The sequence below is a fragment of the Lycorma delicatula genome, chromosome 2, assembly GCF_047948215.1.
Source record: "Lycorma delicatula isolate Av1 chromosome 2, ASM4794821v1, whole genome shotgun sequence".
NCBI classification, from domain to species: domain Eukaryota; kingdom Metazoa; phylum Arthropoda; class Insecta; order Hemiptera; family Fulgoridae; genus Lycorma; species Lycorma delicatula.
In genome coordinates, this window is record NC_134456.1 from 71,033,679 (window position 1) to 71,052,123 (window position 18,445).

Consider the following 18,445-nt stretch of genomic DNA (forward strand, 5'->3'; position numbering starts at 1 on the left):
GCTTATAAGAGCTGGAAGATCATCGTCATTCAACTCACTGCGCTAAGCTGGTGGGTTAACCTCTACTGCTTGGTCTAACATCAAAAATCCGTCGCAATGTGGGAAACCTTACCACCTAAATGACTTTTGACAGTTACTTCTATCCAGTTTTATTTGCCACCTTTTGTGTACTGTTTGTCTGAATGAACAGATATTTTTCCCTATTGAACTTTAAAATATCTTTTAAAAGTATCAACAATGAGGAATAAAATGTACTCTTTATTTATATATACTATAATTATAAATTGTATAATAATATATATACTATCCAATTAAGAATAATTTCAAGACACAATCTTGTCACATCTTAAAAAAAATTTCTAACATTCTTTTAACACATAGTGCTTCTCATCTAAAATATTTTTTCACAATTAATAGAAGTTCCAATTATAGGCCTAGGTGACGGATATTAAAGAAAAGTATTTCTTCATATACCAAGTTGTAGAATCGAATTCTTTGAAAATTTATAAATTAAAATTGTAAAACATTGGCTATTAATTAGCCATAAATAAAAAGTGAAATTATAAAATTTTACTGTATTTTATATCAAATTAGTGGCGCGTCTATAATTACAGATGGAATACAGTAATTAAAATCTAATTTGGAAAAGAATTAAGCATATTTTAAGATAACAATGATTCTGATAAATATGAAAACTGAATCTGATAACCATGGTTTGTTTATTAATCAGCTCAATTTTATTTTCTGAACAAATTGAGGAGCAGCTTATCTTGATGGGATAATGAAACTACTTAGAAGCTAATGTAAGTGTTCATACTTCACTGAGGTACAACAAAGTTAATATTAATTTGGCCAGAAATATTTAATTTTTTAAATGTAAATGAAATATTTTATTTTTTATTATTGAACAATTTTTTTATTATTATTTCTTGAACAATCTGGGAATCTGATGAATTTTCTTACATGATGTCAAGTTTGTGGGACTATTTATAATTAAATAAAATTTAATTTAAATTTAGAAATTTGAATTACGAAACGTTGAAAAAATACAAATTAGAATTTTTCAATGAGTAGTAAGCAACTTATTTTGGTTTGAGTTAAATCTATATACAAGGGTTTTAATTTGAGTTATTCTAAGCAATCTTGATGTTATATAAACGAATCCTAAATTTGTTTAAAAATATAATTGAGGTGATAAAACAAACTACAAGGTTCATTAATGCTTAAAGAAAACTCATCTTTGTTCAAATTTTATATTCATCTTTCTTATAAGGAAAAAAACTTTCATTTTGTTTTAAAAATTGATTTTTGATACTTTTATTAATTTTTGGTTTTATTTATAAATAACAGCTTGATTAATATTTTTTGTCTCATTGCTAACAACTACTTTCATGGAGGAAGAAGAAATTTGTTTTATAAGGGGGTTCTAATTGGAAAAAGTTTGACCATTACTGATTTACAAAACTTTTGCTATATTTAAATTAGAATGATTTATTTACAAAGGTAAAATAAAAATAATCCAGTCTGAGTAATACTTTACATAAATAGTAACCTATAATATAGATCTACGTGTATATTTGGTAAATATGATTACTGCACATTTATACTTGATAATAAAAATAATGATGATACAGGTACATTACATACATATCAAAATACTAGAGTTTAATTATAATTTTTATATTTGAATAATTAGTTATCTAATTATAACATATTACTACAATACTAAGAAATAAATTAAAATCAAAATATTCACAATATCACAGTTATAGAAAAATATATATTAATAAAAAACACCCTGTAAATTAAAAGTACAGTCATTAAATTTAACAATACATTACATAAGTATGTATTTACATGATACACAAAAAATAAATATATTTTATATCAGAATCTTGTTTTACAAAATTTTGTTATTATTTTTGTTCCTTATTATTATTATCAGCATTATAACCAATTTATTTCCAGTGGTTTGAAAAGAGAACTGTTTTTTTTGGATTACACCCTACAGAAAATAAAATAGTTAACTTTTAAATTTGTTTTATTTTTTGAAACCCCATTCCAGTAAGGTCAACCCTTGTTGCATGGGGTAGTTTTATAGGCTACAAGAAATTTAAAAGCAATATCAGCTTAAATTACTGGTTAGTAACTAGAAATCCATTTGATGTTGTTATCTCTATGTGATCTTAATCTATAAATGCAATGTTTAGGTAACCCTAGATGTGCTTAGTGCTTGAACAAGTTATATTAACATAAGCTGAAGTTATAACTCATGTGTGTGTGTGTGTGAGATATATTATGTATATATATAATATAATTTGTAATGTGTGTGAATAAACATAACCAATGTGAGGAATTACGTGTGTGTATTTGAATAAATGTTCATATTCTTTATTGACTAGTCCATTAAAAAAGCTCCATGAAGGTCCATTAAAGAGATTTTTTAAATTTATTAAAATAAACTTAAAAATGCAAGTTATTAGCACAGAAATTTTTTTTTGGACAAAAGTTTTTATGTATTTTAACAAAGATGAAATGGATGAAACAACAAGTGAAAGAATGCCAGGTCCTTTTATTGAAGCATTCCAAACTGATGCATAATTTTCTTAGAGACCTTATCATTTTTAATATTTTTACCTTCTGATAATTGTAAAAAATTAAAAAAAATTTTTTTTTTTTAAGTTGAATAGAAGCAAGATTGATCTTATTACTCATTGCCAACACCATGACAGAGTGATAGCTTCTCTGCCTTTCACTTACCATGTTTCAGATTTGAATCTCAGACAGACTTCATCATTTTTCACATGTTACAAAATTAATTTCTCATCCATGAAAAAAAAGGAAGAAAGAAGGTAGTTATAACTGGGTGTCAGCCTGTTGTTAGTTTACATGAATATAATTGAAATGTTTTTATAGTGTCTTGAGTTTTATTGTTTTATAACAGACTATTCTTTTACCTAGTACTTGAAGAATTATGTTCTGAATGAATGAGGTTAATCTACCATGTATTCATCAGACCTGAGTATATTATATTTTTACAACCAAAACACACACATACTCTTATTTAAACAGCATAACCAAATACCTTTCTTAAAAACAAATTTAATACAGTGGGACAGAATTAAGTAAAATAAAATAAACTAAAATACTTTTATAATACAGTGTTCAAAAAGTGACTCAACCTTATGGATGATCTTTTTTTACAGATTAATTGAGGAAAAATGGATTAAACAATGCAGCGGAGCATATTCATTGTCTCCCAATACATTTAATGTGCCAGTTATGCCCAGACCCAGAATGCTTTCACAGAAAAATATGATGTGGATACACCAAAAAGTCCTCCATCAAGCGACTGAATGACAAGTTCCAAGAGACAAGGAATGTGGCAGATGCAGCCAAAAGTGCTAACACCAGAAAAGTTGTTTGACATGCAAACTGCAAATTCTGTTAGTCTCAAGAAGTCTGTGCGACAGCTATGTAGCCAGTCTGATCTCTTTGTTGTTAGTGCCCACACCACATTGTGCAAATGTTTAAAGATGCATCTGTACAGAGTTTGCGTTGTTCATGAGTTGTTACCTGCAGACAATGGAAAATGTGCAGCTTTTTGTCAGTGGTTCATGTCATCTGTAACGCCAGATGAAGTAGAACTAAATGATTGGTTTTGGTCTGATGAGGCATAGTTCTATTTTGATGGATATGTGAATACACAGAATTCATGCATTTGGTGTACAGAAAATCCACAACAGCTGCATAAGTCTCCGCTGCAAGGACAAAAAGTGGGTGTTTGGTGAATCTTCATGACATTCTTTCACGGCACAGTGAACAGTGAGTGCTATATATCGATGATGCAACAATTTGTAAACACTAAACTTGCAAATTGGTTAGAGTACATATGGCAGTACATGCTATGGCTCATACATCCAGCAACACTATGACTTGAATCAGTATTTACATGGACAAGTAATTTCGAAGGTGTTGTTGTGGCCCCTTCAGTCTGCTAATTTACCACCTACTGACTGTTTCTTTTGAGGATACCTTATGGATGCTGCTTATAAAACTCATCCTCACACCATTCTCAAATTGAAGAGCAAAATTGAACAATGTGTTGTTGCAATTCTTCAAAAAAATTTTACAAGTGTTAAGAGCATCACTTTTTTACACTCTATGGTTCAGTTATTGTGACAGGTGGACTATCACTGTAAACTTAAAAGACAAATGGATACAACCAACCACACACATTTAAAAATATACTTTGATAAAAATGGTGCTATATGTTGTAGTAATAAATAGTGTTGGGAAATAAAACTGTTATATTTCCTGACATTTTTTCTGTTTGTTGACACTGAAAAAATAAAACTGAAAAAAATTTTTATTTTACTTGGAGAAATATATTTCAATTTCCTTATAATTTTTTCACATAAAATTTTTATAAAAACATTTCTTCAGAATTTAAAATTATTATTTATAATTACATAACTGTAATGATATTTTAATCCATTTGAAAGACATAATTTAAAATAAGAAAACAATTTTCAATAGCAAGTTTAGTGCATGAAAATATTTTAACCAATAAAAAAACCTATTTTTGACATGAATTTTCTTTAAACAAATTGCTTAACAAGGCACACCTACTCCGAAAAATTCATAAATTAACAGGATACATAGAATTGTAGTTATTTTCTAAACAACTACACTAACTTATATTAGCACAATTTTTTTTTGTAATTAAAGTTGTTAATTAGTGACTTTATATAGGTAACATATAAACAGTTTGTGCAAGCATTAAAAACATGTTCAGGCACCTTTAATGGAAGCCAAATAAATTATATTTGGAAGGCATGTTAAAGACATGGTTTCAAACCTACAAAGATCTTGTGACTAATTTAATATGACTCTGATAGGACAATGACAGACAAGGAAATACTATGAAATAAAAATCTGTCATTTTTTTCCAAAACAGAAAGGCAGGAAATATTGAATACAGTGGAGATTAATAATGGAGAAATCTTAGCGATTATAGCAGTGTGCCTGTATATAATGTATATATATATATATATATATACATGTATTTGGTCATCTTTGCTAGCATAGAATTTATCCCTCCAAAAAAACTTTAATACTTTATTTTTAAAGCAAGAAATTAAACTTTATAAAGAATAAAAAAATACTAATTAGTTGGCACTTGTTTACACTTTTTTTTTTGTTAGAAAGAGATAAAGTAATTTTTAAGTGTAATTATGATGATATTATATAATAATTAAGACTAAAATGCATATAATACAATGAATGTACATTGGTTCTGAATATGATATAAGTAATATATCAAGGCAAGTTACACATTTAGGTGTACAGTATGTTACAAAACTGTATATATACAAGCACATGCTAGTACATATTTTCATATTATTATAAATACAATATTTATTTACATGCGTTTTACATATAAATTGGTGGTACATCAAATACATTGAGTCATATATAGATTCTATTTAAAAATTTAAAATAAAATATTTAAATAAATTACAGTCTCTAATTTTTCAAAAATATAGGCCAAAAATGATTATTACTAAAATTAAATCCACTTCAGTCATTATGAGATACTGTTACCCTTTTTTTGTAACAAACAACATACTATTAGATAAATCATACATACAACTTTTAAATGTGTAATTCAAAAACTAGAATACTAATGTATTTTTATTTTTGTACATGACAGTCAGTGATGTCAACTTTTAACTTTTAAATTATGAAATAAAATAAATTTAATAAAAAGAAAGTTTTTTATACTCTCTTCACACAGTTTTCAGCCATATTTTTTAGAGTAGAATTAATATTCTACTTGCAAATGGATTAATTCTTGGTACATCAATATCCAGTCATATTAGACATATTTATTCAAAATTATATTAAAATCAGGAGTCACTTTTTTCATTTGCAACCACCATCGTCATAATCATAATAAAATAATTGATAAAACAAAAGTGTAGGAGTTTTTATAACTTTGTATGTAAGTATCTCATGATCCATTTGCATTCCACTGTGAAACACTGAAATTGGAGTTTATTAATTAGCACTGAAATTTAAGTTTATTATTTAAAAAGTTTATAGTTTTAAATAATATTTATCACACGTAATAACCGATGGATGTTTTTATTTTTAAAAAATACCCAAACAGCTAAATCATTTTTAATATAGAACTTAATAAATTCATTAAGGAGAGACTGACTTACCAGAGATTGTTAGGGCAATAACAGACAAGCATATATAAATCTGAAATACCAAGCCCTATACATAAGAGTGTATATGTGCAGATAGAAGAGTAAGAATTAGATTAACACTTTGAGTGCTGAATCCTCAACCCACATTTGATGCTCTCTAGAATAATGGACATTCCCAGTATTTATTTGCAGTAAATTCTCTTTTATTCATCACTCATTAATTTTTAACTTTCAAAAAAAAAGATGAGCCATAATTAATTCTCATATATTATAAAATATTTATAATTTATATTTATTTAATATAATGTATTTCTAAAAATACAATATTTTTTTTTAAACCCACCGGATTTGTCTAGTTCAAGTTCTCAGGTTCAAATCCTAATACAGGTAGTTTACTTTTATTTGGAATACTACATCATGGATATCAGTGTTATTCAGCGGTTGGGTTTCAATTAATCACACGTCTCAGGATTAGTTGACCTGAGTTTGTTCAAGACTACATATTTATCGATAGTTATATTACACTGATAAGTCGCTAAAGACTTTAATTGTTGATACGACTATAAATAAAATAAAAAATATTTAACATACAGTTAATAAATTTATTTATTTAATTTATATATATATATATATATATATATATATGTGCTGTCCCTAACTGGACAGTAGAATTTGCATATATGTTCATAATAAATTTCAGAATTTTTAAAACAGAAAACAATTTTGAAAAATTGACAGATTATAAAATTAATATGTTTAAAATACCAGCTGAAGGTGCAGGATCCTGTGAATTTCAATTATTGGAAATTAATACGGTAAGTTAAGTTGTCAGTATGTTAATGAATATTTGAATTTTCAAAAAAAAAGTGTGTGTGTGTGTTCTTTGAACATAAAAATTAAGGCCTATCTCATTTGTCTTAATTTTTATAAATTACTATGACTCATTTTCTTTAAAATTTATTTTATAACAAACATGATGTAGTGAAGTAAAGCTAATTAATACTATATAAAAATAACACCATTGTGATTAGATTAGATTAAACTTAAGATAAAATTAATTTAAAATGATATCTGTTTACAGAAAACAACTATTCTTGCCAGAATTAAAAGAAACATATTAAAAGGTTTTTGGAGTGTATGAAAAAAAGAATTACTCCAGTATGACGTAACGTATAGAGAAAATAAAAAAAGCTTGTATTTTACAAGCTTATGATAGTGAGGCTAAAAAAACTGAATTGATGAAATAAATAGTGTTACAACATATATGCTATTTTTCCTAAATGATGGAACAAAACTTTTTACCAAAGAAAATGACCTACTTCATCAAACAAGAATTTATAAATGGTTTTTAAACAAAAATTTATAAATGACAAAAAGTGAATCATGATTATGTTTTTAAAATGATTAAATATTAAACAACTTGCTTTAAAATATTATAACGCTGTGTAACCCTGTGTGATATATTAAGAAAATTAAATCGTTGGTTACAATACAATATACTTCATTTACTTTTTTTGACAGTGAACTTATACATATCATTTCATTTCATAAAAAAGTGTTTAAATAGTTCTTACAATTATTATCAATTTAAATCTCATCATGGGATCTAAGCAATCTCTAAATTTTCTTATAAAACCTCACTACAATTGTAGATTAGATTTTATATGTACTGATATATGAGGGTAAGTCAATTTATTATCTGCAGGTTATATATATAGTTATATAGGTTAGATTTATCATCTGTGCAGGTTTAATGCTGCTAGGTTAGTTCCATTATCACTGCCCTGCCATTAACCATGGCTGTTCCGCTTTCTGTTTGCACCAAAGAAGAGCAATGTTCAGTGATCCATTTTTTGTGGTCGGAAGGTGTATCAGGGGCCAAAGTTCATTGAAGACTTTCGGTACAGTACGGGAACAGTGTTTTGCCACAACGGAGTGTCTACAAATGGATTGAAAAATTCAAAAATGGTTGCACAAGTGTTATGCACGACGAAGGAGCCAGATGACTGTTTACCGCCACAAATGAGGAAAACATTGAGCGTGCATGTGACACAGTTTTCTTAGACAGACGAGTAACTATTGATGAAGTGGCACATCGTCTGCAAATTAGTCACGGTTCTGTCTACAAAATCATCCACAACAGACTTTGGTTTCATAGTCTGTGCAAGATGGGTCCCAAAACATCTTACACAGTTGCATAAACAAACGCGCTTGGACATCTGCCAAAAAAATATGTATGGTAATGAACGGGACATCTTCGTAGACAGAATCATCACTGGTGATGAAACATGGATCCATCATTACGAGACGGAAAGTAAATGGCAGAGTATGTAATGGTAACATCCAAATTTGCCCTGCAACTGTCCACAGGAAAACTGATGCTTACGGTTTTTTGGGACTCACAAGGCTCAGTACTGGAACATTATGAGGAAAGGGGCATGACAATAAACAGTGCGCGTTACAGTAAGATGCTTACTGCCAAGCTGAAGCCTGCGATTTGAAGCAAACGCTGAGGACTGCTATTGAAAGGTATTATGTTGTTGCACAACAATGCTGCTGCCCGCACTGCTGAAATGCTCCAGAAACTCAACTTTGAAGTATTGACTCACCCTTCTTATAGTCCTGATCTTGTCCCTTCTGACTACCACTTGTTTGGTCCACTCAAAGAGGCATTAAGGGGCCGTCGATTTACCTCATACGAAACAGTAAAAGAAGCGGTGCCTTCCTAGCTCACAGCTCAACCAAAAACCTTCTTTTATGAAGGCATCAGGAAGCTTGTGCAACAATGGACCAAGTGCATTGAAATGCAAGGGGACTATGTTGAAAAATGATGTACATGTAAGTGTTCTATTTGTATTGTAATAAAATTTATAAGTACATTGCGAATAATAATTGACTTACTCTCGTAAATATATATATATATATATATATAAGATTTAAAATGCTATGTACTTTAGTAAAGAGTTTAGGAAAAAGTTCCATGAATTTAAAAATGACTCACTTAATATTTAAAAATTAAAATTTTTACATTTCATCTTGCTGTTCAATGAAATTAAATTTATGAACATTTTTTTTTGTTACTGTATTAGTATTTTTAAATGTTACATTTATATTTCTTTCTTTTTTTTAATGTGTTTGCATTTTATGTATTACTTAAAAAGTAGACTTCTTTGTTTTATGCTTTTCAGTAGAAATAAATCATGTAGCTCATGTCCTTCTGAATTAGTACCAGTAATAAAATAGTAAAATATAATAATTATATATTTTCTGAAAGCTATAATTAGGCTACAATACTAACATTAGCTTATTCAAATATATCTCATTCATAATTATATGTTAACAATCATAAATTTCATTAAGTCATCATTTTGCCCATTTTATCATCACTGCAAGCTTTTATATGATAAATATACTGGTTTTGATCGATTTTTTGTTCTTCAGAATCTAAATAATTGTTTTTTGTAAACTTACTTTTAGATATTTAAATTTACACTTTTAAATTGTCTCCAAAATTACAATAATATGTAATATTACATTATGTCAATAATACCTGCTGATCAGGTATCTTAAAATTTCTGAAGAGCAGTTAAAATAACAACAATTGAACAAACATTTAATTCAAAAATTATAATTTTGTTTGTTTCAACAATAGTGCTAAACAAAAAAAATTTAAAAGTATTGAAATATTTAAAAGGATAAAATATGTCAACCAAAAATTATTTACATATTAATTTTACAAATTATATGTTTTTCAAACAATGAATATTACAAACTCGATGGTAAGGCTTATCTGGAATATCACTACAGTATTTGACACAAAATAAAAAACCAACCTTTGAAGAGTTATATTTTATGAACTGCTTGAAAAACGTTGAACTTTGCTGTTTAGTTGTTTTTAAATTTTTCTAATGGTCATTATTAATAATGACCATGGTATTTCTATTTAGTTTTACTTTTCAGGGCCAGAAAGGTCTGGTAGTAATGGTGTAGGTATACTGATAAATAAGAGATTCGTAGAAAAAGTATTAAAGTTTAAATATGTAGATAAAATGATGATGATGAGGATAGAGGGAGAAGATAAAGATATTGTAATAATTCAAGTATACATGCCTACCACTCAGCACACAGATGAGGAAAAGGAATAGTGTTACGAAAAGATAGAAGAATTAATTGGGAAAGAAAATGAAACATTTGTAATGATACTAGGTGATTGGAATGCTGTGATTGCAGAAGGAAGGGAAAACAAGGCAATGGGAAAATATGGTCTCGGAATTAGAAATGAAAGATGAGAAAAACTGGTTAGATTCTGCATGGACTTAGTGTTGGGAAGCACTCAGTTTCAAAATCATAAAAGAAGATGTATGTGAGTATCACGAATGAACAGAGGAATATATCAAATTGATTATATTATGAAACAATGAAGATTAGAAATTATTTTTAAAATGTTAAGGCTTATCCGGGGTAGATATAAATTTAGATGATGATGTAGTTGTGGCAGAAGTGAATATTAAGCTCAAGAAAATTGGGAATGGCGAAAAGAGATTACTATGATTTGGAGAAGGTAAGGGAACAGGGAACAATTCAGGAAATGGAAAACGTAATGCTGGAAATTATGAGTGGGAGATAAACCAAGTAATGCAGATGATAGGTGGATGAAAATTAAAAAAGAGTTTAAAGAAAACAGCAAAAGAGACGATAGGGTTTAAAAACAGGAACAGAATATGGAAAAAGTGGGTTTACAAGTGATGTGTTAGACAAGATGAATGAAAGGAGAAAGTGGAAAAATGTATAAACAGAAAAAGATAGGTGGAAATACAGAAGGTCGAAAAATGAACAAAGAAGGAAAACTAAGAAAGCTAAGGAAAAATGGCTTGAGGAAAATGTACAGCAATAGAAAATTTGAAAAAAAGAAGAGAGGTATGAGCTAATACAAAAAGAAACTTCAGAAATAATTTTTAAAGAGAAACGAGGGAAGAAAGTGTATCACATAGGGACAAAGAATAGAGAAATACTTAATCATAAGGAGGAAATAAAAAGGAGGTGGGAAGAATACATTGCAAATTTATATACATTACAAGAAAAGCCAAGAGAAATAGATACGGGAGTAGAAGAAGAGTACAAAGTTCATAAAGATCAAAAAGGGTACAGTATATTAAAAAGTGAATAAATGAGCCAATTAAAATGATGAGAAAGGAGAAGCCGAGGGATCTGATGAAATACCAGTTGAGCTGTTCAAAGTGCTAGGAGAGACAGGAGAATTGTTATTACTAGATCTATGCAATGGAATACTTGAAGAAGGTAAGTGGCTGGAGGACTTCTGGGATACAATTATGGTACCAATAGAAAAGAAAAGAAATATAAAGAAATGTGAAGAACACAGAACTATTAGCCTAATATCACATGCACATAAGGTACTATAAGGGTTCTAAATAAGAGGACATCCAATAAACTGGATGGCAGTATTGAGGAATAACAGTTTGGGTTTAGAATTAGTGCTGGAACAAGGAATGCTACTAGGCTGCTAAGAGTAACAGGTGGGAGATCCATGGAAAGGAGGGCGGAGAGTGTATGTTACTACATTTGTCAGTCTAGAAAAGGTTATGTAAATTAGATTAGATTAGGTCATGACAGAGTTAGATGGGATAAATTACTGTTAACTTTGAAAAATAAGAGTGCTGACTGGTAAGAGAGGTGCTTAATTTTATAAGTGCCTACGTTTTATAACCAGAGAATAAAAGTAACAGTAGGAGACAAAATGACTAGAAAAAGGGTAGTAATCACTGGCTGGGTAATCACTGGAAGGGTAGTGAGGCAGGGATGCTGTATGTCACCAATATTATTTAGCATATGTCTGGAAGAAATAATTAAATGCTGTTTGAATGAGAAAAGAGGAGTAAAGATCAGGCGAAAAGAATAGAATGTATATGTTTTGCTGATGACATGGCGATACTGGCAGAGAGTCCAAGTAAACTAAATGAAATACTTTATGACTTAAATGAAAGTGCGAAAGTCAGGGTATGAGGATAAACAAAAAAAAGCAAAATGTATGGTATTAGGTGGAAAAGTGGAGAGGATTGAGATTAAGATAAGAAATAACGTTTTAGAATATGTGAAGAAATTTCAGCACTTAGGGAGCTTTATAACTGATGACCTGACTTGCACAATAGAAATTAGAAGAAGACTATCAAGTAAGCAGTCATTCAATAAGAAGGGAAGACTGCTGTATGGAAAGTTAAATTCAGCGTTAAGGAAGAGATTAATGAGATGTTTTATTTGGAGTGAATTCTCTATGAAGCTGAAAAGTGGATGATGAGAAAGGCAAATAGAAAATGAATTGAGGCATTTGAAATGTGGGTATGGTACAGAATGATAAGTGTAGGTGGCAAGACCATGTAACAAATGAGGAAGTATTTAGCAGAATCAGAGAGAACAGGAGAATGCTACATGTGATTGAATATAGGAAATGGAACTGATTAGGGCATTGTATGAGAAGGAGGAGTTTATTAGTGGATACAGTAAAAGTCTTGGTAAATGGAAGGAAAGGAAGATGAAAGAAGAGATTTCAAATGATGAATGGGATTATGGAAAAGGGAAAATATGCTGAAACAAAGAGGGTAGCAAAGGATTCATAAGGTGGAGAGCAGCAGCCATGAAAGGACTTGCCCTAATGGCAGAATACTATGAATGAATGGATTAAAAAAAAAACTATTATGGTTTTCAGTATTAGGACATTTTTTTTGGATTAAACTGTGTGTTTTAAAATATACTGTTTTATAATCTTAATTAAAAACATGATGGAAAAAGAATTGTGGAAGAAAGATAAATGGAAATTTTACTATATGTTGGAGAAAAAAATACAGTTGCTTCGCTTGTCTCCACATTGAAACAACTGTACTCACAAAAAATATTGTAATATTAATATGAAGCAACTGAACAATACTGTCATTGCAATATGACATTTTATTTAGAATTTCAACAAATTTTCTTTATTTAAATTGAAGCAAAAAAAAATGTAAAAAAAGAAAATGTTTAATATGGTAATTTTTCCATCAAAGGTTCATAAGCTAATAAATAACTCTTCAAATACAAGCTGTTTTTTTGTGATGCAAGCTCCAACATTGAAAAAGGCTGCCTATTGGTGCCGCCTGTCCCTACTGAAATCTAAAATTTCTAAAGGCACCGTTGGATTCTGATATGGCAATAATAATCAAATTGGCAGTTAAATTGTTAATGAATCTTTTTTTATATTTTTAAGTTTTATATGATATGTGATAAAAAATAATTTATTAAAAACTTATATATTTGAATTATATTAATTCAATCGGTATTCTTGAATGGTATATCTATAATACATATTGTTCCATTCCTTCTTCTATAATGTTGATGACTACTGGCCATGCAAATTTTGGATAATTTTGATAGATTCCAATTTCATGTAGCAAGTAAAAAAAATTCCAGTTTCTAGTTATATTTGAAATTTATTTGTTGACTGATTATAATCATTATTAATGTTTTATTAAATCATGTATAATATTCTATTCTGGGGAATTTCAACTTACTTTATATTATTATTTTTATTTTGTTATCATTTGTTTACTTCTTCTGATAATTGATCTGCAGCAAAAGAAAAAAAAAACAAAAAAGGAAACAATTGTTTAGTTAAACAAAACTTCTTCTTAAACATAAAAAAAACATTGAAACAGACATAATAAAAATTATGCTAAATAAAAATGGACATAATAAAATATAATAATCTTAACTATGTACTAGAGTCTTTTTGTAATATTATAAAAGTGGAACCAATATAAATAAAAATCCCATCACTTAACAAAAGAACAAACAGTCCACAAACATTAATAAATAAGGATTTTTTCTCTTTTCAAAAAAATCTGTTCAAAAACAGAGTTCTAAAAACCATTTATTTTGAAATTTGATTTACTTTTTCATTATGGACAGTATAAAAATTAAGTATACATTTCCTTCTACACATTAAAAAGAAATTTAAAAAAAAATAATAATAATAAAAGTTATGAATGTTCTACACTGGAATTTTCCTTGAACTCAATTTTTTTTTTGGCTATTAATTTTTAATTTATTGTCATTATTTCATTTAAGATTTTTTTTTAAAGCACTTAAGCAGTCTCAAACTTAACAAAGAAGAACAATACTGCCAATATAATATATTTGAAAGATTACAAGGTATGAAATTCTACACAACACGTAAGAAAACACTACATTCAGTACAGATAAATAGTTATAGTAATTTTTAGTAATATTTTATAAAAAATGGTCAAGTAGTTGTTTATGCTATCATAATATTCATTCGATAATAATATCACATAGCTATGCACAAATATCATATAATGACAAATTTATATTCAACATTATCAAAAGGAAAACATTAGGTGGCCACTGACATTGATATTTGGAATGTGCTTTAGGGTTTCCATTTCAAAATACTTACAGATGTGAAAAGCGATGTTCTAAGTACTTTGTCACCCACGTACGTAGTTTAAAATAGACATGCCAAACTTGCATGCTTGGAATGGGTAATAATTGTGCATTCTTTATGAATAAAAATGTCACATTATACATGTTCCAAGTTTGCAAGCTAAGAATTTTGGCCCATTTAAAATACAAAATGGTTGATGTATGTAGTATTTTTATAGCTTTGTTTTTAGCTTCATGTAATAAGTTCAATTGTACAATAAGAAATAAAATTAAGTGATACCATGAGATTATTAAGAAGTAAAGGAAAACAGCATTTGTTGCGGCATTTTTGCAGTCAGATAATTAACATACAAAAAGTGTAAATAAAAAATAAACAGTTAAACAAATGAGAAGAAAGTTATACAAATATTAACCTAGAAAATTACTGAAAGATAAGCCTGAAGATTTTAAATATTACTTGAGAATGAGCAGTGTTGTTTTTGATGATACGCAGGAGTTTGGTTTTCTAAAGTAGTGTTTCTGGCAAGCCTAGTATGCTCTTTCTGAAGTCGCATATCATCCCTTTGTGTTATAAAAGAGAGATCCTTATACAGAGATATGCAGCACATGTTTAGTCATTTAAAACTCATCTGAATAACAGAATGTTCTTTCAACATGGATTTAGGACTTATCCTCAGCCAATAGGAATATGTACAGCTGAAATTATGAGTAAATATAACATTATCCTTCCACTTGTATTAGATATTAAAAAAAAGGAAGTCTCTCTATGAATAAATCCTAAGTCATGGTAAGAACTTATCTCTATAATGTAGATAAATACCTATATGCATTGTTCAGGTTAAGTTAGCTTAGTTAGTTAGATTAAGTTGCGTTGTTCAGATAAAGCTAGAATCTGAATACAAAAATTACACCAGTATTTACAACGATGAGCCAAAAACTCAAAATTGAACTGGATGCTCTGTAATAGCAAATGACGATGCAAATTAGTGGCGATTTAATAATACATGTATGTAGCTTCTATACAACAAGATACAAGCCATCCAGCACGATATTTGTTAAATACAACATCTACAATAAATAGAGAATGAATACCATTTAAAGAACAGGCTAATAAGAATCATATTGCCATAATAATAAAGAGAGGTTGCAATTATGTAGGGAGGAATTTAACAGTGAAATTAAATGCAGTAAAGGATATTCAACGTAAATAGAAATCAGATGCAGATTTTACAAGCAGGGAGCATGTGATATCAGTAATACTAGACTAACTTCTTCATAATGTTAACATGTAGTTTATTGTAAATATCTCCCTCTCTAGAAAAAAAAAGTATATTATTCAGTTTCAACAGTTTGAAATGTTTATTTTTATGCTCACACAGACTTTTACTTCTGTTGAGATTTTCTCATTCAATGAATATTTTGCTACTTTCTGTATACTTTAAGAATACTTAAAGGTCACTATGTTTACAATTTGTTCACATTGTTATGTTGGTTTATTTTTAATGTAATTATTATTACTGCTACATTGTAGATGTATTCCCTCGTACAATAATATCAAAACATTTATTTATTTGTCATGTGCATTTATGATAATTGATATTTAATTCAATATTATGCAGTATGCAGAATGTGATGTATCGCTTTAGAAGATTATCCAGTACTACTTATAAAAATAACCTTGATTAAAAATTAACATCATTTTATATTTAATTATAATAAAAAATTTATAACAATTATTTAGTTCGAAGAGGATGCCACATAGCAATTGGCTTTCGTAATGAAGTCAACATCTGAGTCCAATGATTTAATGCTTTACCACCACTTTGACTTCCAATAATCACATGACCGATATTTCTTGACTGAGATTGTGCCGCTATATCACTGTGTATCACTTCTGTTACTGTAACTCTAAGGTGAATAGTCTGTAAAAAATATATATACTAATTTAATTATGAAATCCAACAAAATAGTTAACATAAAAAAATTATATTTACATTTAAAAAAGTATTTGTAAAAATCCTCGAAAGGTTTACTCTTGAACGTAAGGTTTACTACACTTCTTCCTCCTACCAATATACTTACCTACTGTAGTCAACTGATTATACTAGAATGTAATACCAATATAACAAGTAGTATTATAACAATAAATATATTTATAAAAACTTACTAAAATGTGCACTATTATTTGATAAAACACTTGGAATATAAGAAATTTAATGAAATGTAACTAATAGAACATAAACTAAGAACTCTATAAAAGAATAATTGAAAATAAATGAAATATGTAGTCATGATATCAAACAAATCAGCAATTTATCAAATAAACTGATTTTCATAAATGTTAAATGAAAGGAAATAAAAAGATTAATTTTTCCTTATTGGGAATCACATTATTTATTTTTACTAAATATTTATTGACATATACTGATATTTAGATTAATGATAAACATTATAATTTGTAATTCTGTAAGTTCTAGGTTGAAAACATACAGATTAGAAGTAAATTACTCAGTCTATACTTTCTGTTACTTCTTTTTTGAAAATATTTTTTATTTCTTTTTCTAGTACGTACATTTCAATATTTTCACTAAAATATGGATCTTTTCACTAATATATAATATTTTTACTAAAATATATATATGTACTTAACATTAACATGCTAATGTGGTACAGCCTTATACAGACTCAAGCCAACCATTCCTGAAACATGTTAATTGAATTCGAACTAACAAAGCACACTAGTATTCACTAGTCTGGCGCTCAAATCTGTTTAAAAGCAACTAATTTTTACTAGGATTTCCACTGCAGAACCTTCAACTTTGGAAATCAACTGATTGGCGATAACAATTTAATTACTACTAGACCAGCCTGGTTTAGTCCTGGGCTGGTCAAGTGGTTAACTCGACAATATAATTTACTTATTTTATAAATTGCTATGAAAAGGTATAATGCAATAGGAAAGATTGGAGAATTGCATTAATCTAGCTAAGTGACTAATGATTTTGAAAAAACGATGTCAGCTATTGAGGTTATAGCTTGTTATTTTATGAGAAGCTAGAGCTTGACTTTTATTTGTTTTATTAATTTTTCATTTCAACAGCTTTTATGTGCTTCATCAGATGTTTGTATTTATTATCTACTACAGTGAGCCTGTAATTGCCATGTAATTCAAAGCTGATATGTAGGAAGAAAGGATTAAAATAAAAATTACAAATTATTATAAAAATATTGTTTCAAGCAGTTCAGGGTTGAAATAATTGTCAATGTTTATCTGTTCAATGTTACTTGTTGTAGCTCGTCATTATGAAAAAATGCAATAAATTGTAAAATAATCCCTTTTTCTAGTCCTATTAAATAATTATTTATTTGGTATTATACAGCGAGAAAGGGATTACATCTTCCTTTGATGCAATGTACAGATTAGATTTTTTGTAAAACATTAAGATTAAAATTTTTTTTTCATGTAGGATTTTCATTAAATTTTTCTAAATGAATTCTGTAATAGTAGTTTATAATAATTTTTTTTTAAATGTTGTATTATAATTATGGTGGAAAGAAGATTAAAGGAGAGAGAGGGAGTGAGAGGTAGTTAAGTGTATACTTAAGGGGAAAACATTAATCATGGAGGTTTAGTGCAGTTGCAAAAGAACCCCTTCTTCATTGTCACTGTCACATAATACTAAAAAAAAGTTAAAAAAACTAAATAAACTTCTTATTGGGAACTTTAATATTTAATTTATAATATTGAATTTACAATGAAGTCAATATTGTTCTGT

The 18,445-nt window shown here is 28.3% G+C and overlaps 1 protein-coding gene across 1 annotated transcript in view; it reads right to left on the reverse strand.

The window, feature by feature from the left end:
* Positions 1 to 16,215: 16,215 nt before the first annotated feature.
* LOC142319888 (synaptotagmin-12-like) overlaps positions 16,216 to 18,445 on the reverse strand; it is a 59,734-nt gene continuing 57,504 nt past the window's right edge. Inside the window, exon 9 of the mRNA XM_075357561.1 lies at positions 16,216 to 16,591. Coding sequence (XP_075213676.1) covers positions 16,403 to 16,591 — 189 coding nt within the window. The 3' untranslated portion in view covers positions 16,216 to 16,402. The remainder of the gene's footprint in view (positions 16,592 to 18,445) is intronic.